This window comes from Hypanus sabinus, chromosome 20 (assembly GCF_030144855.1).
Source record: "Hypanus sabinus isolate sHypSab1 chromosome 20, sHypSab1.hap1, whole genome shotgun sequence".
In the NCBI taxonomy this organism is placed as follows: Eukaryota; Metazoa; Chordata; class Chondrichthyes; order Myliobatiformes; family Dasyatidae; genus Hypanus; species Hypanus sabinus.
This window is the reverse complement of record NC_082725.1, coordinates 52335058-52354743: the sequence shown is the minus strand read 5'-3', so window position 1 is coordinate 52354743 and position 19686 is coordinate 52335058. Positions and strand designations below refer to the sequence as shown.

The 19686-nt window shown below is 44.7% G+C and overlaps 1 protein-coding gene across 5 annotated transcripts in view; it reads right to left on the bottom strand.

Annotated features, from left to right (window-relative positions):
• LOC132378534 (uncharacterized) overlaps nucleotides 1-19686 on the bottom strand; it is an 86538-nt gene that overhangs the window by 2716 nt on the left and 64136 nt on the right. For all 5 annotated transcript variants that reach the window (XM_059945505.1, XM_059945509.1, XM_059945506.1 and 2 more), the window contains 5 exons: nucleotides 19092-19134; nucleotides 8051-8224; nucleotides 1762-1874; nucleotides 1522-1606; nucleotides 1223-1305 (listed from right to left, as the gene is read on the bottom strand). In XM_059945505.1, coding sequence (XP_059801488.1) covers nucleotides 1223-1305; nucleotides 1522-1606; nucleotides 1762-1874; nucleotides 8051-8224; nucleotides 19092-19134 — 498 coding nt within the window. The remainder of the gene's footprint in view (nucleotides 1-1222; nucleotides 1306-1521; nucleotides 1607-1761; nucleotides 1875-8050; nucleotides 8225-19091; nucleotides 19135-19686) is intronic.

The following is a 19686-nucleotide window of genomic DNA, read 5'->3' as shown; positions in this document are numbered from 1 at the left end:
GTAAAACTACTGAAAATCTTTTCTTTGTACTTTTGTCAGTTAGATAAGGGTTCACATGAATTAACATATCACAGATTTTTGTTTTTATTGCATTTTGGAAAATATCCCAACTTTTCTGGAAATGGGGTTTATAGTTTACTTTACAGTAAGAGAGTGATATAGCATGGAAACAGGCTCTTTGGCCAAACTCATCCATGCCAAACAAGATGCCCATCTAAGCTAGTCCTATTTGCCTGAGTTTAATCCACATTCCTCTAAACATTCCCTATCCCTGTAGCAGGGTAGTAGGATAATGAAATTGACTAATCATAGGAATTCACCTCTTTCAAATTTGCCCAGTAGGTGCAGACATGATTCACAATAAAACTTCAAGAATTAGAAACTTAACATTACTTTCCTCCCAAGCATACTGCACTGACTGCATTGTGTTCTGCATACATTATTTTCTGAAAATTCTCTTTGAATAGTCATTCCCTGACCCTCAAAGAAAATGTGGGAATGGTGTTTTCTAGTCTGTAGCCTTCCTCACCTGTTCAATCATTTGTAGGTTGGCACCAGAGAAAATAATAGAGAAAACAGTTAGTATAATGTTAAAGCCTATAGTGTTATTAATAATCAAAAGGATTTCTGTTTATATGCAATACTAGCTCACTGCAAAAAGAGTCATCAGGATCATCACAGAAGCTGCTGTGGAAGCTTCCAGATGGCTATGAATTAAGAGGTGTGAACCATGGACCAATGTTGCTGGGACACAAGCCAGGACCTGATCAATCCTGGATGAGAGTGTCTGATGTTGAAAGACCTGGAATCATAATCAACTGTTTAAATGTCTTCTGGAAAAGAAAACTCCAGCTTGCAAAAGGAATTTACAAGACAGCTAGGGAATCAGCAATAAATCAGTTCTTCCCAAGGTATGAATAGATTTATTTCAAGTCAGCTCCATCTAACCTTGGGATTGAAAGCTTTGGATATTTCTTTGGCTGTTTCTCTGCTTTCCCTTGCAATTTTCTCCACCCCTTAACATAGCTAATTGCTGCCACTGCATAAATTGACTTGGTAAAAAAGTTTAATTATTGCAGATGTTGTGATCAGATGAAATACTCTGCCACAAGTTGGTCTTACTTTGTGCATCTGCTAAAGCTGTCAAACATATACAGCATTCTAAGATTATAAACTAGATTTGATGGAGTAAAAACAGTTTTAAATTATATTATGTAGTTACCCAAAATGTTTTGTGTCCAAGACTTGTGTTGCATCAGCAGTGTTTATGGAGCCATAATCAGCAATGTTCAACAGACTCTCAACCTGGGATAGCAAATTAAATGTTTTAGAATCATGTATTAAAAAGCAACAATATACATGAATTAAAATTTTTCCTAGTCATGATCAATGAAATCATCTTCTTGAGTAGTTTGTTGAAGGTTTACAGTTGTACTTCAGGACCTTAGCAGTAGATCATCAACTGGCCTCAAACTTTTCACTTATAGTTTGCTTCACCCAAAACATGTGATTATTACCCACCTCAGCAATTGCTGCTTGTTCTCTGTCTCTAACAAAGACCACAGGTGGCGGGCAGCCCATAACTTGCTGGGTTATGAGAAGGTGTCTAGAAAGTAATAAAATTTTATAAAGTAATTTAAAATTAACCTCTAAATCAAGAAATGTATTTTCATTAACAATTTTGAGCGCTATTTTGAAACTATTTAATTAGCATGTAATTGCCAGAGTTCCATTTAAGTGTCAGGTGTTGAGGATGCTTACCTTACACGAGGAGAATGTTTTTCTAAGACTTGCTGAATGTGATTATCTTTTTCCAGCAAACCGCTTGGTACCCAGTAGACACGGCATGCTGAAAAATCCACAGTCAACCGAACCTGTAATAGTAGCATATTCAAACTTTGATGCCAAAACATGAACCAGACAGAATTCTGTCTAGATTATTAAAGCATCAGGATTTCTGTACCACTTTTCTCCCAGTTCTGTGGAAGGATCACTGACTGAAAATCTTAACTGTTTCTCTTTTCACAGAATCTGCTTGATTGGTTGAGGTCTTCCAGTATTTCTGATTTTGTTTAGCATTTCTGAATAGTTTGGTAGCAGATTATCCAAGTTATATAAAGTTTGGATCCTAAGACAAGAAAGGTGTAAACTTAATGCATTATTTCATTATTTAGCTAATGAGTGACAAGAAAAAGGGAAAAATACATAAATGTCCATGTACTGTGCATGGAGATGTGTTAAGATGCTGCCTGAAGCAGAATTCGATGGAGTTTAGAGAATACGTAAACAACGCTGGAAGAACTCAGCAGTTTAGGCAGCATTCGTGAGAAAAGAGTAGCCAACGTTTTGGGCCGAGACCCTTCATCAGGAATGGGGTGGGGGAGAAGAGAGGGCCGAAACCCAGTAATAGGGATAGGGGAGGGGGTAGGGCCTAGAGGCACCAGGTGGAAAACCAATCAGAGGAAAGATAAAGGGGGGAGGGGGAGGGGTTAAGCATTAAAGAACTGTAGAGATAAAGAAGCAGAAAGTTGAAAGGGGAGAGAGGCAGGGGGAGGGGGAGGGAATTACTGGAAATTGGAGAATTCAACGTTCATACCACCAGGCTGGAGGCTACCCAGACGGTAGATGAGGTGTTGCTCCTCCAACCTGAGTTTGGCCTCATCATGGCAGTAGAGGAGGCTATATATGGACATATCTAGATGGGAATGAGAGGCAGAGTTGAAGTGGGTGGCAACAGGGAGGTCCTGTCTATTGTGACGGACAGAGGAGCGTAGGTGCTCGGCGAAGTGGTCCCCCAATCTGTGTCGGGTCTCGCTGATGTACAGGAGGCCACACTGGGAGCACCGGATGCAACAGACGACTCCAGCAGTCTCGCAGGTGAAGTGTTGCCTCACCTGGAAGGACTGTCTGGGGCCTGGAATGCTGGTAAGGGGGGAGGTGTGGGGACAGGTGTAGCATTTGTGCTTGCAGGGTTAAGTGCCAGGTGGGAGTTCTGTGGGGAGGGACGTGTGGACCAGGTAGTCGCGGAGGGAACAATCCCTCGAAAAGCTGAGAGGGGTAGTGAGGGAAAGATGTGCTTGGTGGTGGGGTTCTGTTGAAGGTGGCGGAAGTTGTGGAGGATAATATGTTGGATCTAGAGACTGGTGGAATGGAAGGTGAGGACAAGGGTAACCCTGTCCCTGTTGTGGTGACGGGAGAATGGGTTAAGGGCTGAAGTAAAGGAAGTGGAGGAGATGCGGGTGAGGGCATCTTTGATGACGCCAGAAGGAAAACCACGATCCTGAAAGAAAGAGGACATTTGAGAAGTCCTGGAACAGAAAGCCTCATCCTGGGAGCAGATGCAGTGGAGACGGAGGAACTGGGAATAGAAACATAGAAAATAGGTGCAGGAGTAGGCCATTTGGCCCTTCGAGCCTGCACCGCCATTCAGTATGAACATGGCTGAACATCCAACTCAGAACCCTGTACCGCTTTCTCTCCATACCCCTGATCCCTTTAGCCACAAGTGCCATATCTACATTCCTCTTAAATTTAGCCAATGAACCGGCCTCAACTGTTCCCTGTGGCAGAGAATTCCACAGATTCACCACTCTCTGTGTGAAGAAGTTTTTCCTCATCTCAGTCCTAAAAGACTTCCCCTTTATCCTTAAACTGTGACCCCTCGTTCTGGTCTTCCCCAACATCGAAAACAATCTTCCTGCATCTAGCCTGTCCAATTCCTTTAGAATTTTATACGTTTCAATAAGATCCCCCCTCAATCTTCTACGTTCCAGTGAGTATAAACCTAGTCGATCCAGTCTTTCTTCATATGAAAGTCCTGCCATCCTATGAATCAATCTGGTGGACCTTCTTTGTACTCCCTCTATGGCAAGAATGTCTTTCCTCAGATTAGGGGACCAAAACTACACACAATACTCTAGGTGCAGTCTCACCAAGGCCTTGTACAACTGCAGTAGAACCTCCCTGCTCCTGTACTCAAATCCTTTTGCTATGAATGCCAACATATCATTTGCCTTTTTCACCGCCTGCTGTACCTGCATGTACACCTTCAATGACTGGTGTACAATGACACCCAGGTCTCGTTGCATCTCCCCTTTTCCTAATTGGCCACCGTTCAGATAATAATCTGTTTTCCTGTTCTTGCAACCAAAGTGGATAACCTCACATTTATCCACATTAAATTGCATCTGCCATGAATTTGTCCACTCACCTAACCTATCCAAGTCACCCTGCATCCTTTTTGCATCCTCTTAGCATCCTCCTCACAGCTAACACCGCCGCCCAGCTTCGTGTCATCCGCAAACTTGGAGATGCTGCATTTAATTTCCTCGTCTAAATCATTAATATATTGTAAACAACTGGGGTCCCAGCACTGAGCCTTGCGGTACCCCACTAGTCACTGCCTGCCATTCTGAAAAGGTCCCATTTACTCCCACTATTTGCTTCCTGTCTGCCAACCAATTCTCTATCCACATCAACACCATACCCCCAATACCATGTGCTTTAAGTTTGTACACTAATCTCCTGTGTGGGACCTTGTCAAAAGCCTTCTGAACATCTAAATATCCACTGGCTCTCCCCTATCCACTCTACTAGTTACATCTTCAAAAAATTCTACAAGATTCGTCAGACATGATTTTCCTTTCACAAATCCATGCTGACTTTGTCCAATGATTTCACCTCTTTCCAAATGTGCTGTTATCACATCTTTGATAACCGACTCTAGCATTTTCCCCACCACTGATGTCAGACTAACCAGTCTATAATTCCCCGGTTTCTCTCTCCCTCCTTTTTTAAAAGCCACCCTCCAATCCTCAAGAACTAATCCAGAATCTAAGGAGTTCTGAAAAATTATCACTAATGCATCCACTATTTCTTGGGCTACTTCTTTAAGCACTCTGGGATGCAGACCATCTGGCCCTGGGGATTTATCTATGTTTAATCCCTTCAATTTACCTAACACCACTTCCATACTAACAAGTATTTCCCTCAGTTTCTCCATCTCACTAGACCCTTGGTCCCTTACTATTTCTGGAAGATTATTTATGTCCTCCTTAGTGAAGACAGAACCAAAGTAGTTATTCAATTGGTCTGCCATGTCTTTGTTCCCTATGATCAATTCACCTGTTTCTGACTGTACAGGATCTACATTTGTCTTGACCAATCTTTTTCTTTTCACGTATCTATAAAAGCTTTTACAGTCAGTTTTTATGTTCCCTGCCAGCTTTCTCTCATAATCTTTTTTCCCTTTCCTAATTAAGCCCTTTGTCCTCCTCTGCTGGTCTCTGAATTTCTCCCAGTCCTCAGGTGTGCCACTTTTTTTTTGCTAATTTATATGTTTCTTCTTTGGACTTGATACAATCCCTAATTTCCCTTGTCAGCCACGGGTGCACTACCTTCCCTGGTTTATTCTTTTGCCAAACTGGGATGAACAATTGTCATAGTTCATCCATGTGATCTTTAAATGCTTGCCATTGCATATCCACCGTCAACCCTTTAAGTATCATTTGCCAGTCTATCTTAGCTAATTCACGTCTCATACCTTCAAAGTTACCCTTCTTTAAGTTCAGAACCTTTGTTTCTGAATTTACTATGTCACTCTCCATCTTAATGGAGAATTCCACCATATTATGGTCACTCTTACCCAAGGGGCTTCACACGACAAGATTGCTAACTAACCCTTCCTCATTGCTCAATACTCGATCTAGAATGGCCTGCTCTCTAGTTGGTTCCTCGACATGTTGGTTCAGAAAACCATCCCGCATACATTCCAAGAAATCCTCTTCCTCAGCACCCTTACCAACTTGGTTCAGCCAATCTATATGGAGATTGAAGTCACCCATTATAGCTACTGTTCCTTTATTGCACGCATTTCTGATTTCCTGTTTAATGCCACCCCCAACCTCACTACTACTGTTAGGTGGCCTGTACACAACTCCCACCAGCGTTTTCTGATCCTTAGTGTTGTAACTATTGATTCCACATCCTCCAGGCTAACGTCCTTCCTTTCTATTGCGTTAATCTCCTCTCTAACCAACACCTCCTTTTCTTTCCTGTCTATCCCTCCTGAATATTGAATATCCCTGGATGTTGAGCTCCCATTCTTGGTCACCTTGGGGCCATGTCTATGTGATCCCAACTATATCATATTCATTAACTACTATCTGCACATTCAATTCATCCACCTTGTTACGAATGCTCCTCGCATTGACACACAAAGCCTTCAGGCTTGTTTTTACAACACTCTTAGCCCTTATACAATTATGTTGAAAAGTGGCTCTTTTTGCTTTTTGCCCTGGATTTGCCTGCCTGCCACTTTTACTTTTCACCTTACTACCTTTTGCTTCTACCCTCATTTTACACCCCTCTGTCTCTCTGCACTTGTTCCCAATCCCCTGCCACATTAGTTTAAAGCCTCCTGAACAGCAGTAGCAAACGCTTCCCCTAGGTCATTGGTTCCAGTCCAGCCCAGGTGCAGACCGTCCTGTTTATAACGGTCCCACCTCCCCCAGACCTGGTTCCAATGCCCCAGAAATTTGAATCCCTCCCCCTTGCACCATTTTTCAAGCCACAATAGGGAATGGCATTTTTGCTTTGGGCAGGGTGGGAAGAGGTATAGTCAAGATAGTTATGGGAGTCAGTGGGTTTGTAGAAGATGTCAATGGATAGTCAGTCTCCAGAGATGGAGACCGAGAGATCAAGAAAGGGGAGAGAAGTGTCCGAGATGGACCAGGTGAATTTAAGGGCTGGGTGAAAGTTAGAGGCAAAGTTGATAAAATTGACCAGCTCAGCATGGATGCAGGAAGCAGCACCAATGTAGTTGTCAATGTAGCGAAGGAAAAGTTGGGGAGTGGTGCCAGTATAGATTTGGAGCATAGACTGTTCCCCATAACCCACAAAGAGGCAGGCATAGCTGGGGCCCATGGCTATGCCCTTGATCTGGAGAAAGTGGGAAGAAAAAAAACTGCACTTTATCAGTTTTAGTATTTGAATTTCAGAAAGGCAAGCAAAATGGTTCATTACACTGACATGCCAATGTGATCATCACTGTTGGGGTGAACAAGGGCTGACAAGAATTTCAAATAAGGGCCTCCCATTTAAAATTAAGATATGGAAGGATTCTCTGAGAGCTGTGAACCTTTGGCACAGGCAGCTGTGGAAAGCTGAAATCATTTGAATATATTAAACGCTGAGAAGGATTTTTTTTAAAAATCATCTATTGGAAGTCAAGAATATTGGGAAACGGACAAGAAGATGGAATTAAAACAGAGATCAGATATGCCATGATGATAATGGCTCACCAGAATTGTTCTTACGTTTAATGTTCTTATTAAAAGATATCAATATTAGTTTGGTGAAAATGACAAAAGACGGACAATGCAAATATGCTGGAATTACATGAAAGAACTGAATAAAGCAAGTATTTCTGCTAGTCTCAGACCACTAGTTCAAAATACAAGTGGTAAAGAAGGATATCATAAACGTAGTGGGTTAGAAGATTAAAAAAAAGTGCTATTAAGAGAGGTATTTGAACGGTGGGAAAGTTCAGTCTGAATTGTAGTATAGTACACAAGGAGTAAAAAGTTTTATTCCAAAGGGCTGAGTTAAAAGTTGCATCCACAGAATTGAGTGCTCATGAGGGAAGGCAATGAGAATTTTTAGACATTCATAAAACCCAGAGTTAGGAAAGCCCCTCTTTGGACTATTTAAAAGAAATAGCATGAAGATACAAGGAAACAGATGGAAGTTCCATGAAGGAGTAATGAAATTGAAAATGGTTTCCATCAACACATTAAAAAGAAACAAATAGCTTGGAAAGATTATTAAGTGTATCTGTGGTTTGCTGCCACAAAACAGTAATACCATTTATGAACAACATTAATACAAAATATACTGTACATCAATACATGAAGGTACACTGATAAATTTTCACTAAGGTTCTCAGTAAGTTACAAAATACTGCTATTAAAATAATCCGAATTGTTTCTTTTCCCTGCATTATACTTCTGGATAGAACAATACATTTTCAAGTAAATGAAGATGCTCTTACTTTGGATATCTCGATTTTCTCTTCAAAAATCTCTGGGCTGACTTCAGTACTGTTCAATAGATCTGTAATTGCTTTGTAAAGAATTTTATTAAGAGCTCTCATCCGAAGAGTGCCCTCCTTCTGCATCTTGTGTTGAGGTTTCAATACGTTCTCCAAACTGGAGGGCTTGTAAAGCTACACAAAAGCAGCAAACAGAACAGGGTAATTGTGGAATCTTATTTATGATAGTGATCCAATTTTACACAAATAATAGCCAAATGTTTCCAAAATGGTTAATTCTAGTCAGTTTGATTTCACCCATGCTCTAATGTCACAGTTTAAATGATGTGTAATGTCATGGTAGAAGTTAGTAGACCAACCACCCTTCACAGATCTGCACACAATCAAGGCAAACTCTCCTGTGACGCTTGTTATTCACTGTCTTAAAGTCATCCCTTCGCATTTTAAGGAAAATCCTCTAGCCACTATTTTCTCTAAATCCAGGCTGTGATCATTATATAGATAAGATGCTCGTTTAATTCACAGCTGCTTTATTAAAGCAGGGAAGTCATATCTAGTAATGCAGAAAACATTATCCTGCTGCTTAAAAAAAAACTTTCTTTTAAAAACTTAAAACTTCACATGTTAAGCAAGCAGGGGCCAAAGTCAAAATCTAAAGCATTTGCAAATTTGAATACAGCCAGACATAAGAATTAGTATCCTCTAAACAGATCCATAGATACTGTACAGGAAGGTTTAATTATATGACAAAAAGGCTTGATTTCAATGTTCAAGTGAAAACTCCAACTGAGCATAAAGCTGCCATGTTGTAAGGATAGCAGATAGTTCTATAAATTTAACAAATGGGTATCATTAACAAGTCACTTGCTCTAACGCCTCAAAAAGTCACTAGAAAGCAACAGCCTAGCCTTTAAAGCTGGAGTGCAAAATATTTATTTATTGAGATACAGCACAGAATAGCCCCTTCCATTCCTTCGAGCTGTGCTGCCTAGCACCCCACCTATTTAACCCTAGCCTAATCATGGGACGATTTACAATGACCAATTAACCTACCAACCAGTATGTCTTTGGACTGTGGGAGGAAACTGGATCACCCAGTAGAAACCCACACAGCTATGGGGATAATGTACACACTCCTTACAGACAGGAACAGGAATTGAACCCAGATCACTGGTACTGTAAAGCATTGTTCTAACCACCACACTACCATGCTGGAATGGCATCTGTTAGTCTTACGAGTCCATGGATCTGTGCCTAGAAAGTTTTGCTTCAGTCTCCCCAGGGCGCAGGCCTGGGCAAGGTTGTATGGAAGACCGGCAGTTGCCCAAGCAGCAAGTCTCCCCTCTCCACGCCACTGATGTTGTCCAAGGGAAGGGCAAGGGTGATACAACTTGGCACCAGTGACATCGCAGGAGTTGCCAGAGTGAGGTTGAAAGCGTCGGACTGCCTTAGGGACTCCAGTTCCGGATTTATCCTCAGGGTTTACTCCCGAAGCCTTTCCCATAAGTGGATATGGTCACAAGGCAGCAGAGATTTGAAACCAGAGTTTTCCCTCTCTTAGATGGACTGCCATGCATAGCTCCCAGAAATCCAAGAAAATGGCCATTCTTTCCATATTTCATAAAAAACCCTTTCTTTCCATATTTCCATAATTGGCCCTGCACCTCCCACAAAATGAGCATGTTATATAGATATATATATGTGGCGACCCATTTCCTGGCACATCCGAACCTGCTCACAATTAGCCAGCTTTCCGGCTAAGGGAGATAGCCTACAGGGGTTTGCGAGCACAGAGCTTTGGAGCCTCTGCACCACGGGGGGGGGGCAGGTCGAGGGAGGCTTAAAAGTGAGGCTGAGGATTTCGAATAAAGTTTTTTCCTTCGACTGCAGTTACCGACTCCATGTCGTAATTTTAGCGCTGCATGTAGCACACCGCTACAATTGGTGACCCCGACAGTCCAAACGATTTTTGGACCAGAAATGACCGACGCCGCCTCTGTTCATGCGGTTTCGTTGAAACTGCCAGGTTTCTGGACACAGCGACCGAACCTATGGTTCCAGCAAGCAGAAGCCCAATTCCACGTTCGGCAGATAACCTCAGGACACACGTTACTACTACGTGGTGAGCTCCCTTGGCCAGGACACAGCGGCCCAGGTCGCGGAGTTCGTACAGTCGCCCCCGGCAAACGGCAAGTACACGGAATTCAAAGCCCTGTTCCTCAGGACTTTCGGACTCTCACAGCGTGAGCAGGCTGCCCGTTTACTGCACCTGGATGGCTTGGGCGACAGACCTCCTTCGGCTTTAATGAATGAGATGTTGTCTCTGGCCGACGGACACACACCCTGCCTCATGTTTGAGCAGGCATTCCTGGAGCAGCTGCCCGAGGACATACGCCTGCTGCTGTCCGATGCGGATTTCAGTGACCCCCGGAAGGTGGCAGCCCGGGCGGACTTGCTGTGGAACGCCAAAAAGGTGAGCAGGGCGTCCAACGCACAGATCTCCCAGCCACGCTCCCAGCAGCAAACCAGTCCAGGCCCGGCCACAGAGCTCGCCAACCCCTGGCCCAATGAACACTGGTGCTTCTACCACCAGCGGTGGGGCGCAGAAGCCCGCCGTTGTCGCCCGCCCTGCAAGTTCCCGGGAAACGCCAGGGCCAGCCGCCGCTGATGGCTACGGCGGCTGGCCATCGAGATAGCCTCCTGTAGGTGTGGGACAGAAGGTCGGGACGCCGGTTTTTGGTCGATACTGGGGCTGAGATCAACGTTTTACCTCCAACGAGTTACGACACCCGCAGCAGGGCACCGGGGCCCCCCCCCCGAGGGCCGTGAACGGCAGCACAGTAAGGACCTATGGCACCCGTCAGGTGCAGCTACAGTTCGGCTCCAGCCAGTTCACGTGGGACTTTACACTGGCCGCCGTAGCCCAACCACTTCTGGGTGCGGATTTTTTGCGGGCTCACAGCCTACTGGTCGACCTGCCCAGGAAGAGACTGGTATACGCTGAGACCTTTCAGACGTTCTCCCTGGGTGCAGCCCAGTTGCCAGCCCCTCACCTCGGCTCCATCACGCTGTCCGACGACGACTTCACCAGGGCCCTGGCGGATTTCCCATTGGTTCTGGCACCGCAGTTCACAGCAGCCATGCCCCGACACGGCGTACAGCACCACATCCCGACCCAGGGACCACCCCTCCACGCCCGCGCTCGGCGGCTTCCCCCGGACAAGCTCCAACTGGCGAAGGAGGAGTTCCAGAGGATGGAGGAATTGGGGATCATCCGGCGGTCCGACAGCCCATGGGCCCTCCCCCCTGCACATGGTGCCCAAAGTGACGGGAGGCTGGAGACCATGCGGCGACTACCGCAGGCTGAACGAGGCTACCACACCGGACTGCTACCCTGTGCCGCACATTCAGGACTTTGCAGCAAACCTGCACGGCGCACGGATCTTCTCCAAGGTAGACCTCGTCCGAGGGTACCATCAAATCCCGATGCATCCTGACGACGTCCCCAAAACGGCTCTCATCACCCCGTTCGGCCTTTTCGAGTTCCTCCGCATGCCGTTCGGCCTGAAGAATGCTGCACAGACGTTCCAGCAGTTAATGGACGCGGTGGGACGGGACCTGGACTTCGCGTTCATCTATTTGGACGACATCCCCATAGCCAGCAGCAGTCGTCAGGAGCATCTGTCCCACCTCCGTCAACTCTGCGCCCGACTGAGTGAGTACGGTCTTACAATCAATCCCGCCAAATGCCAGTTCGGACTCGATACCATTGACTTCCTGGGCCACAGGATTACTAAAGACGGGGCAACCCCTCTGCCCGCTAAGGTAGATGCGGTCCGCCACTTCCCCCGACCCACCACGATCAAAGGCCTTCAGGAATTCGTAGGTATGGTCAATTTCTACCACCGCTTCCTCCCTTCAGCTGCCCGGATCATGCGCCCCCTGTTCGCCCTGATGTCGGGTCCGAGCAAGGACATTACCTGGGACGAGGAGTCCGCCGCCGCTTTCATTCAAACGAAGGAGGCTTTGGCGAATGCCGCAATGCTAGTACATCCCAGAATGGACGCCCCTACCGCCCTCACAGTGGACGCATCTAACACGGCAGTCGGTGGGCGCCCCTACCGCCCTCACAGTGGATGCATCTAACACGGCAGTCGGTGGGGTGCTGTAGCAACTCATCGCAGGTCGCTGGCAACCCCTGGCGTTTTTCAGCAAACACCTGCGGCCACCCGAACTCAAGTACAGTGCTTTCGACCGGGAACTGTTGGCGCTCTACCTGGCAATCCGTCATTTCAGGTACTTCCTAGAAGGTCGGCCCTTCACCGCGTTCACGGACCACAAACTGCTTACCTTTGCGTTTACGAAAGCGTCCAACCCCTGGTCGTCCCGCCAGCAACGCCACCTGTCCTACATCTCTGAATACACGACGGATGTCCGGCACGTCTCAGGTAAGGACAATTTCGTGGCGGATGTGCTCTCTCGCCCTACCGTTCATGCCCTTTCCCAAGGGGTAGACTTTGAGGCACTGGCAGAGGCACAGCAGGCAGATGAGGAGATTGCGAGTTACAGAACCGCAGTCTCCGGTTTGCAGCTCCAGGACCTCCCTGTAGGCCCGGGTGAGAGGACCCTATTCCGTGACGTCGCCACCGGCCAGCCCCGTCCCGTCGTCCCGACAGCCTGGCGGCGCCATGTTTTCGACTCCATTCATAACTTGGCGCATCCCTCCATCCGGACGACTGTCCGGATGGTTTCCAGCAGGTTCGTTTGGCATGGACTCCGCAAACAGGTCAGTGAATGGGCCAAAACGTGCATGCACTGCCAGACGGCCAAGGTGCAGCGGCACACCAAAGCCCCACCGCAGCAGTTCCGTCCCGCCCACCGGCGTTTCGACCACATTCATGTGGATATCGTGGGCCCCCTGCCAGTGTCGCGCGGAGCGCGGCAACTCCTGACTATCGTGGACCGGTTCACGAGATGGCCAGAGGTGGTCCCGCTCACCGACACCACCTCCGAATCTTGCGCCCGAGCCCTGATCACCACCTGGATATCTCACTTTGGTGTACCGGCCCCCATTACCTCCGACAGAGGCGCCCAGTTCACCTCTAGCCTGTGATCAGCTGTGGCCAGCCTTTTGGGGACTCAGCTGCACCACACAACTGCCTACAGTTGAACGGGCTAGTGGAGCGTTTCCACCGTCACCTGAAGTCGGCCCTCATGGCCCTCCTGCGAGGAGCCAACTGGGCGGACAAGCTTCCCTGGGTCCTACTCGGCATCCACACAGCACCCAAGGACAACTTGCACGCCTCGTCGGCCGAGTTGGTATACGGCGCGCCCCTGGTCGTCCCCAGGGAGTTCCTACCAGCCCCACGGGGGCAAGAGGAAGATCCCGCAGCAGTCCTGGGCAGACTACGCAAGAATCTCGGTAACCTGGCCCCCATACCCACTTCACAGCACAGGCGGAACCCGACCTGCGTACCCAAAGACCTGCAGAACTGTAAGTTTGTGTTTGTACGAAGGGGCGGGCATCGGCCACCGCTGCATCGGCCATACGAGGGGCCGTTTATGGTGCTCTGGAACAACGGGTCCACGTTCGTGCTGGACGTTGGGGGGAAAGAGGAGGTTTTCACGGTGGACCGACTCAAACCGGCCCATGTGGACCTGGCGCAACCGGTCGAGTTTCCGGCACCTCGGCGCAGAGGCCGACCTCCCAAGCAGGTTCCGGCCCAGACTGTGGACATTGGGGGGTGTATCGCCGGTTCTGGGGGGGGGTTATGTGGCGACCCATTTCCTGGTACATCCAAACCGGCTCACAATTAGCCAGCTTTCCGGCTAAGGGAGACAGCCTACGGGGGTTTGCGAGCACAGGGCTTTGGAGCCTCTGCGCCACGGGGGGCAGGTCGAGGGAGGCTTAAAAGTGAGGCTGAGGATTTCGAATAAAGTTTTCTCCTTCGACTGCAGTTACCGACTCCGTGTCGTAATTTTAGCATGTAGAACACCGCTCTATATATATATATAAAGAAATGGGTATCTTCTAGCTCTGGCCCTGTTTTTTCCATTTGCTCACTATCAAACAAGTATTTAATTAAATTTGTTTTATTTTCCCAAACTGTATGCTTATTTCAAAAGCATATTCCAAATGAACTAGATATATTCATTTTCTCAATTGCAAGGTCCTAAATCTGTACATCCTTACCAAGGAACTTCGATGATAAATGAAGGTTGGCCAGAACAGTTATTTCGATTTCTTTATCTGGGCTCCAATATCACCCATTGACAAGTCAGGAACAAAATTTGGCATAATACATTTATGTAAATGCCAATAGCAACTACATTAGTATTCAGTTTAAATAAGAAACAAAACGAAACAAACTAAAACCTTGTTTTTCTAATAACTAGTAACAAATACTTCTGGGATGATTTAAGCTAACTTGGTAAAGGAAGTGACAATGGTACAAACCATTATAGAAGGTATACAAGGTGTATGGAGGACCAGCGAAAAGAACCAATAAAATAAAATGAATCAAACAAGGAGTTAATGTAAAGCAGAACAGATCATATACATAAATCAAAAGGATCACAGCAAATTAGACTGGAGAACTACTACGTAAGTAGCCTGAAGAAATACGGTGGTAATAACAATGAAAAGATGATAATCATGGCCAATGGATTCAGAAAAGACAGGGCAGGAGAAAGATGACAGGCAGAGAATTTGAATCAAACATAGTATGGTACCAGAGATGATTTTAAAGAACAATCCTTTTGCTTAAAATTAAGCAATAGACATATTAATTGTAGAATATAATAAAAGGAAAGAAACAAAAGAGCTCATTTACAGAATACAATCAGCCACATCTGGCCAAGGTGTCTGGCAGCGGGCTGGAGTTCGGACCCGGAGGCTGTCTAATGAGGCAATGAAGCCCTCAAAACTGCTTCAGTACCTTGAGTCCAAGCACCCTGCACTTAAAGACAAACCTATTGAGTTTTTTGAGTGGAAAAAATGTGAGCAAGCGGGACAGAAGCAAGTGCTGATAGCCAAGTCAACTAAATTGCGAAATAGACTGGACATAAGGAACTTCCTTCGAGTATCTCTGTATTCCGGTCGTGATTAACACCCCCCCCCCCCCCCCCCCCACCGTCGGCCAGTCCGCAAGAATATTGTCAATATTAAACTGATCGGCGGTGCAAAAAAGGTTGGTGACCCCTGATGTAATTCATTGTCAACACCTTGCAACAACTTTTTTCAAGCAACATTTCTTACAATATCAACAAAACTAAAGCTCATCCATTGAATAGTAGAATATTTTGCCAGTTATGCCAAGTTTTATTATGCCTAATCCAATTTATGCCAAGTTAGATTAGACATTGGCTCAATGGAAGAAGCCAGAGAGTGGTAGTGGAGGATTGCTACTCTGAGTGGAGGCCTGTGACTAGTGGTGTGCCACAAGGATCAGTGCTGGGTCCATTGTTATTTGTCATCTATATCAATGATCTGGATGATAATGTGGCAAATTGGATCAGCAAATTTGCTGATGATATAAAGACTGGAGGTGTAGTGGACAGTGAGGAAGGTATTCAAAGCTTGCAGGGGGATTTGGACCAGTTGGAGGAATGGGCTGAAAATCGGCAGACGGAGTTTAATGCTGACAAGTGTGAGGTATTGCACTTCATAAGGTCAAACTAAGGTAGAACATAAAAGGTAAATGATAGGACACTGAGGAGTGCAGTAGAACAGTGGGATCTGGGAGTACAGATACATAATTCCCTAAAAGTGGCATCACAAGTAGATAGGGTTGTAAAGAAAGCTTTTGGTACATTGGCCTTTATAAATTAAAGTAAAGAGTTGGAATGTAATGGTAAGGTTGTATAAGACATTGGTGAGACCGAATTTGGAGTATTGTGTGCAGTTTTGGTCACCTAATTACAGGAAGGATATTAATAAGGTTGAAAGAGTTCAGAGAACTCTTCAAGGATGTTGCCGGGACTTGAGAAACTGAGTTACAGAGAAAGGTTGAATAGGTTAGGACTTTATTCCCTGCAGCGTAGGAGAATGAGGGATGATTTGATAGAGGTGTATAAAATTATGATGGGTATAGATAGAGTGAATACAAACAGGTTTTTCCCACTGAGGCCAGGGGAGGAAAAAAACCAGAGGTCATGGGTTAAGGGTGAAGGGGGATAAGTTTAAAGGGAACATTAGGGGGGGCTTCTTCACACATAGAGTGGTGGGAGTGTGGAATGAGCTGCCAGATGAAGTGGTGAATGCGGGCTCACTTTTGACATTTGAGAAAAACTTGGACAGGTATATGGATGAGAGGGGTTTGGAGGGATATGGCCTAGGTGCAGGTCAGTGGGACTAGCCAGAAAGATGGTTCGGCACAGCCAAGAAGGGCCAAAAGGCCTGTTTCTGTGCTGTAATGTTCTATGGTTCTATGTTCTAAGTTAATGACAAAGAGCTTAATGCTTGCTTCTTCACACAGAAGTACATTGTCTGTCAAAAGGCTGCTGCTTAAAATGTTTCTTTGATCTCTGACACTGGTTGAATTTTTGCTCAAAGTCAATAAGAGCTTGGGAAACAAGATTGAACTTCTATGTGATGATGTGGAGACCTAGCCAAACTGCAGGACAAAACAAGCATCCTAAATATAAAACTGAAGGATGGGAATGTCAATTTAATCCAGACAAAACGTGCAGTGTCCACTTTCATTAGAAAATTGGAAATATATAAGCAAAACATTGGGAGAAAAAGAAGTTTTCACAGTTACCCTGCATAGAAAGTATGACACTCTTTCTCAGATGGTGATCTGCAAGAGTACTGCTTACACCTGCAGTCACCGAAGAAGGATTTTCAGAATCGATATAAGGATTTGAACAATCTGGAAATTCTGGATTGAGTACTTAACCCATTTCTTTGCAAGGTGGCAGAACAGGAAGAGAGCTTGCAAGAAGAAATTACCAAAATTCAGAATGATAAAGAAGCAAAAATGCTTTTCAAAAATGTCAGCTTTTGTGCCATGTGGCTAAACTGTCATACAAAGTTTCCTGGTCTTTGGAGAAGAGCCAAAGACTCTTCATTGCATTTCCACCCTTCTACCTTGTTGAAAGGCACTTCAGTGCAGAGAACCACATACTCACAAAAAACAGAAACTGTTTGGACATTGTTATGCAAGGGGACTTAAGGCTTTTGCTGTCACAACTTAAACCAAATATTTCAACTCTTGTTAAAAACCATCAAGCTCAAAGATCACACTGATATCAAAGCTGCTGTACTGCGCACATGTACTGTGTAAGCTAGGTTTAAAGACAAATAAAAAATTTAAAGCAGATTCTTTTTTCTCATGTTATCATATTTTTACACCAGGGGGGGTGCCAAAAAGTATATTGTGCCTAAGAAGGCAATTGACAAGTATGAAGATGCTCTAGGTGAGCATTGGACTAAAAAAGGTTGGGAACCACTGATTTAGGGTGACCTGATCAGCAAGCTGATTAACAGAGAGTAAATAAGCCATTTCAAGAAAGAACATTTTTATGGACAACACTACACTGACAACACATGGATGAAAAAAAATTGAGGGTTATGTGGGAGGGAAGGGTTAGATCAGGCATAGGCAAACTATGGCCCGGGGGCCATATGCTTTTTAAGCTTTTTAATCCGGCCCGCAGAACTTGATGAAATTATATTAATAAACCTTGTTAAAGTTTTCCCCCGCAATTCTGGCGTTTTCCCAATAGATGACGCACTCTATATACATTGACCTTTGTTGAGGTGCAGCATATTACTCCACATTTGCGCTTTACTCTTTGTTCGGCTCGACCTATTTGTGTGAACAGGCGTTCAGCGTCATGAACATCAACAAAGCCAGCCACAGATCCAAGTTAACTGACCAACACCTCAGATCCATCCTGAGAATCGCCACAACAAAACTAAATCCAGACTTTGATGCGCTGGCTAAAAAGGGAGACCAACAACACTGTTCCCACTGAAATTAAAAATAAGTTTCTTCGTTGTGTTATGTAAAAAATGCATTTGAAAATATTTTTTTCAATAAGCCTTACACGTTACATGTCATTTCTGTTAAGTGATGGACATGAGTAGTGCACAGGTGCACGTACGTTCTCAAAATAAAAAATGCGCTCCAGATCAAATAACGCGCTCCGCATACTGGCGCACTGTCACTGTTCTGTCCTTGTGCTGGTCGTTGTTGAGTTTTGGCACAGGGGACAATTGAATAAGAAGGAGCAGGACAAGTAGACCTGCATCTCCTACCGTTTTTTAAATAAAGACAGTCAGGAGGAGAGTGATGATGATAATATCTTGAAGGATAACAGAATTTTCAGTGCTTTAAAATAATAACTGTTACTATTAAAAAAAGCTGTATTTTATTCATTTAATTTAAAGTGTTTTAAAAGTCATTTCAATAAATAGCTAAATACCATGGGACTTCAAAGACAGATATTTTGTTGTAATGCATTTGTCATTTTCAATTGAAATTAAAGCACATGTTTTCTACATATCCCATGATATTTTATTTTCTCTTATGAGGTGTATTACCAAAACACTCCATCCATCTGCTCCTGGTCCGGCCCCCCTGTCAAATTTTAGAACCCTTTGTGGCCCACAAGTCAAAAAGTTTGCCCATCCCTAGGTTAGATTGATCTTAGAGTAAGTTAAAGGGCTAATTAGTAAGACCCAGTGCCAAGATGAAATTCAGATTGTTAAATTAATTTTTCCAATTATACAGGTAATTTCATATGCATCTCAAAATATCTTTTATAGAGAACTGATGATCAAGCCATAGAATTTGTTAGTCACCAATGGAAAAAATACAAAGAACTCTAATAATGTTGTCAATCAGCTACTGTTGAAATTCAAATGACAGGCTTCATTCCAAGATTTTGCCATGACTTAGAACAAATCAACAATTTAACTTATCAAGACTCTTCACTGCTACATTCCTTTTAATACACAAGCTAACAAGTTTTGAGCCCTAACTATTTATTTTGGTAAGAAGCAACACCAGCTATTTACTAAACCTGTTCTTACCAGTTGTGATCCCAGCGTAGGGCTTTCATACCAAAACTTCTTCCTGCATGGAAACAAAATAAAAACAGGACTAACAATTTTTTTCCTGCAGTTTCAGGCTGTGGTTACACCAACCAGTTCGTGCTAGAAAAATCCCAAGTCCTCTCCACTCTCGTTCCCCTCTCTATTACAAATGACAATCATGCCATTGAACTGGTTCACAAACATGTATATCAAGGCTCCAGGGAAAATTCTCAAAGTCTGGATAGAATCATAGGTCCAGAATTGGGCCTTTAGCCCATCTAGTCTGTTCTAACCATCATGCACCCACTTACCCTAATCAATGAGCAATATTCCAACAACTACCCATATATTATGTATATAATCACTCACCTGCATAATAAAGCATTAGTGTGCAGCATAATAGCAAAATATCTACAATTAAAATACATATAAACACAGGTGCAACCATGAGCTCAGATCAAGACTGATGTAACTGGCACCCATGTAAAACGTGGTTAAGTTTCTAATAAGTTAGGTTTGTCCTGGCCTTGTAATGTACTATTGCAAAAAGAAAACATGGGATTTATATGCTGTGTATGTATGCCTATGACAA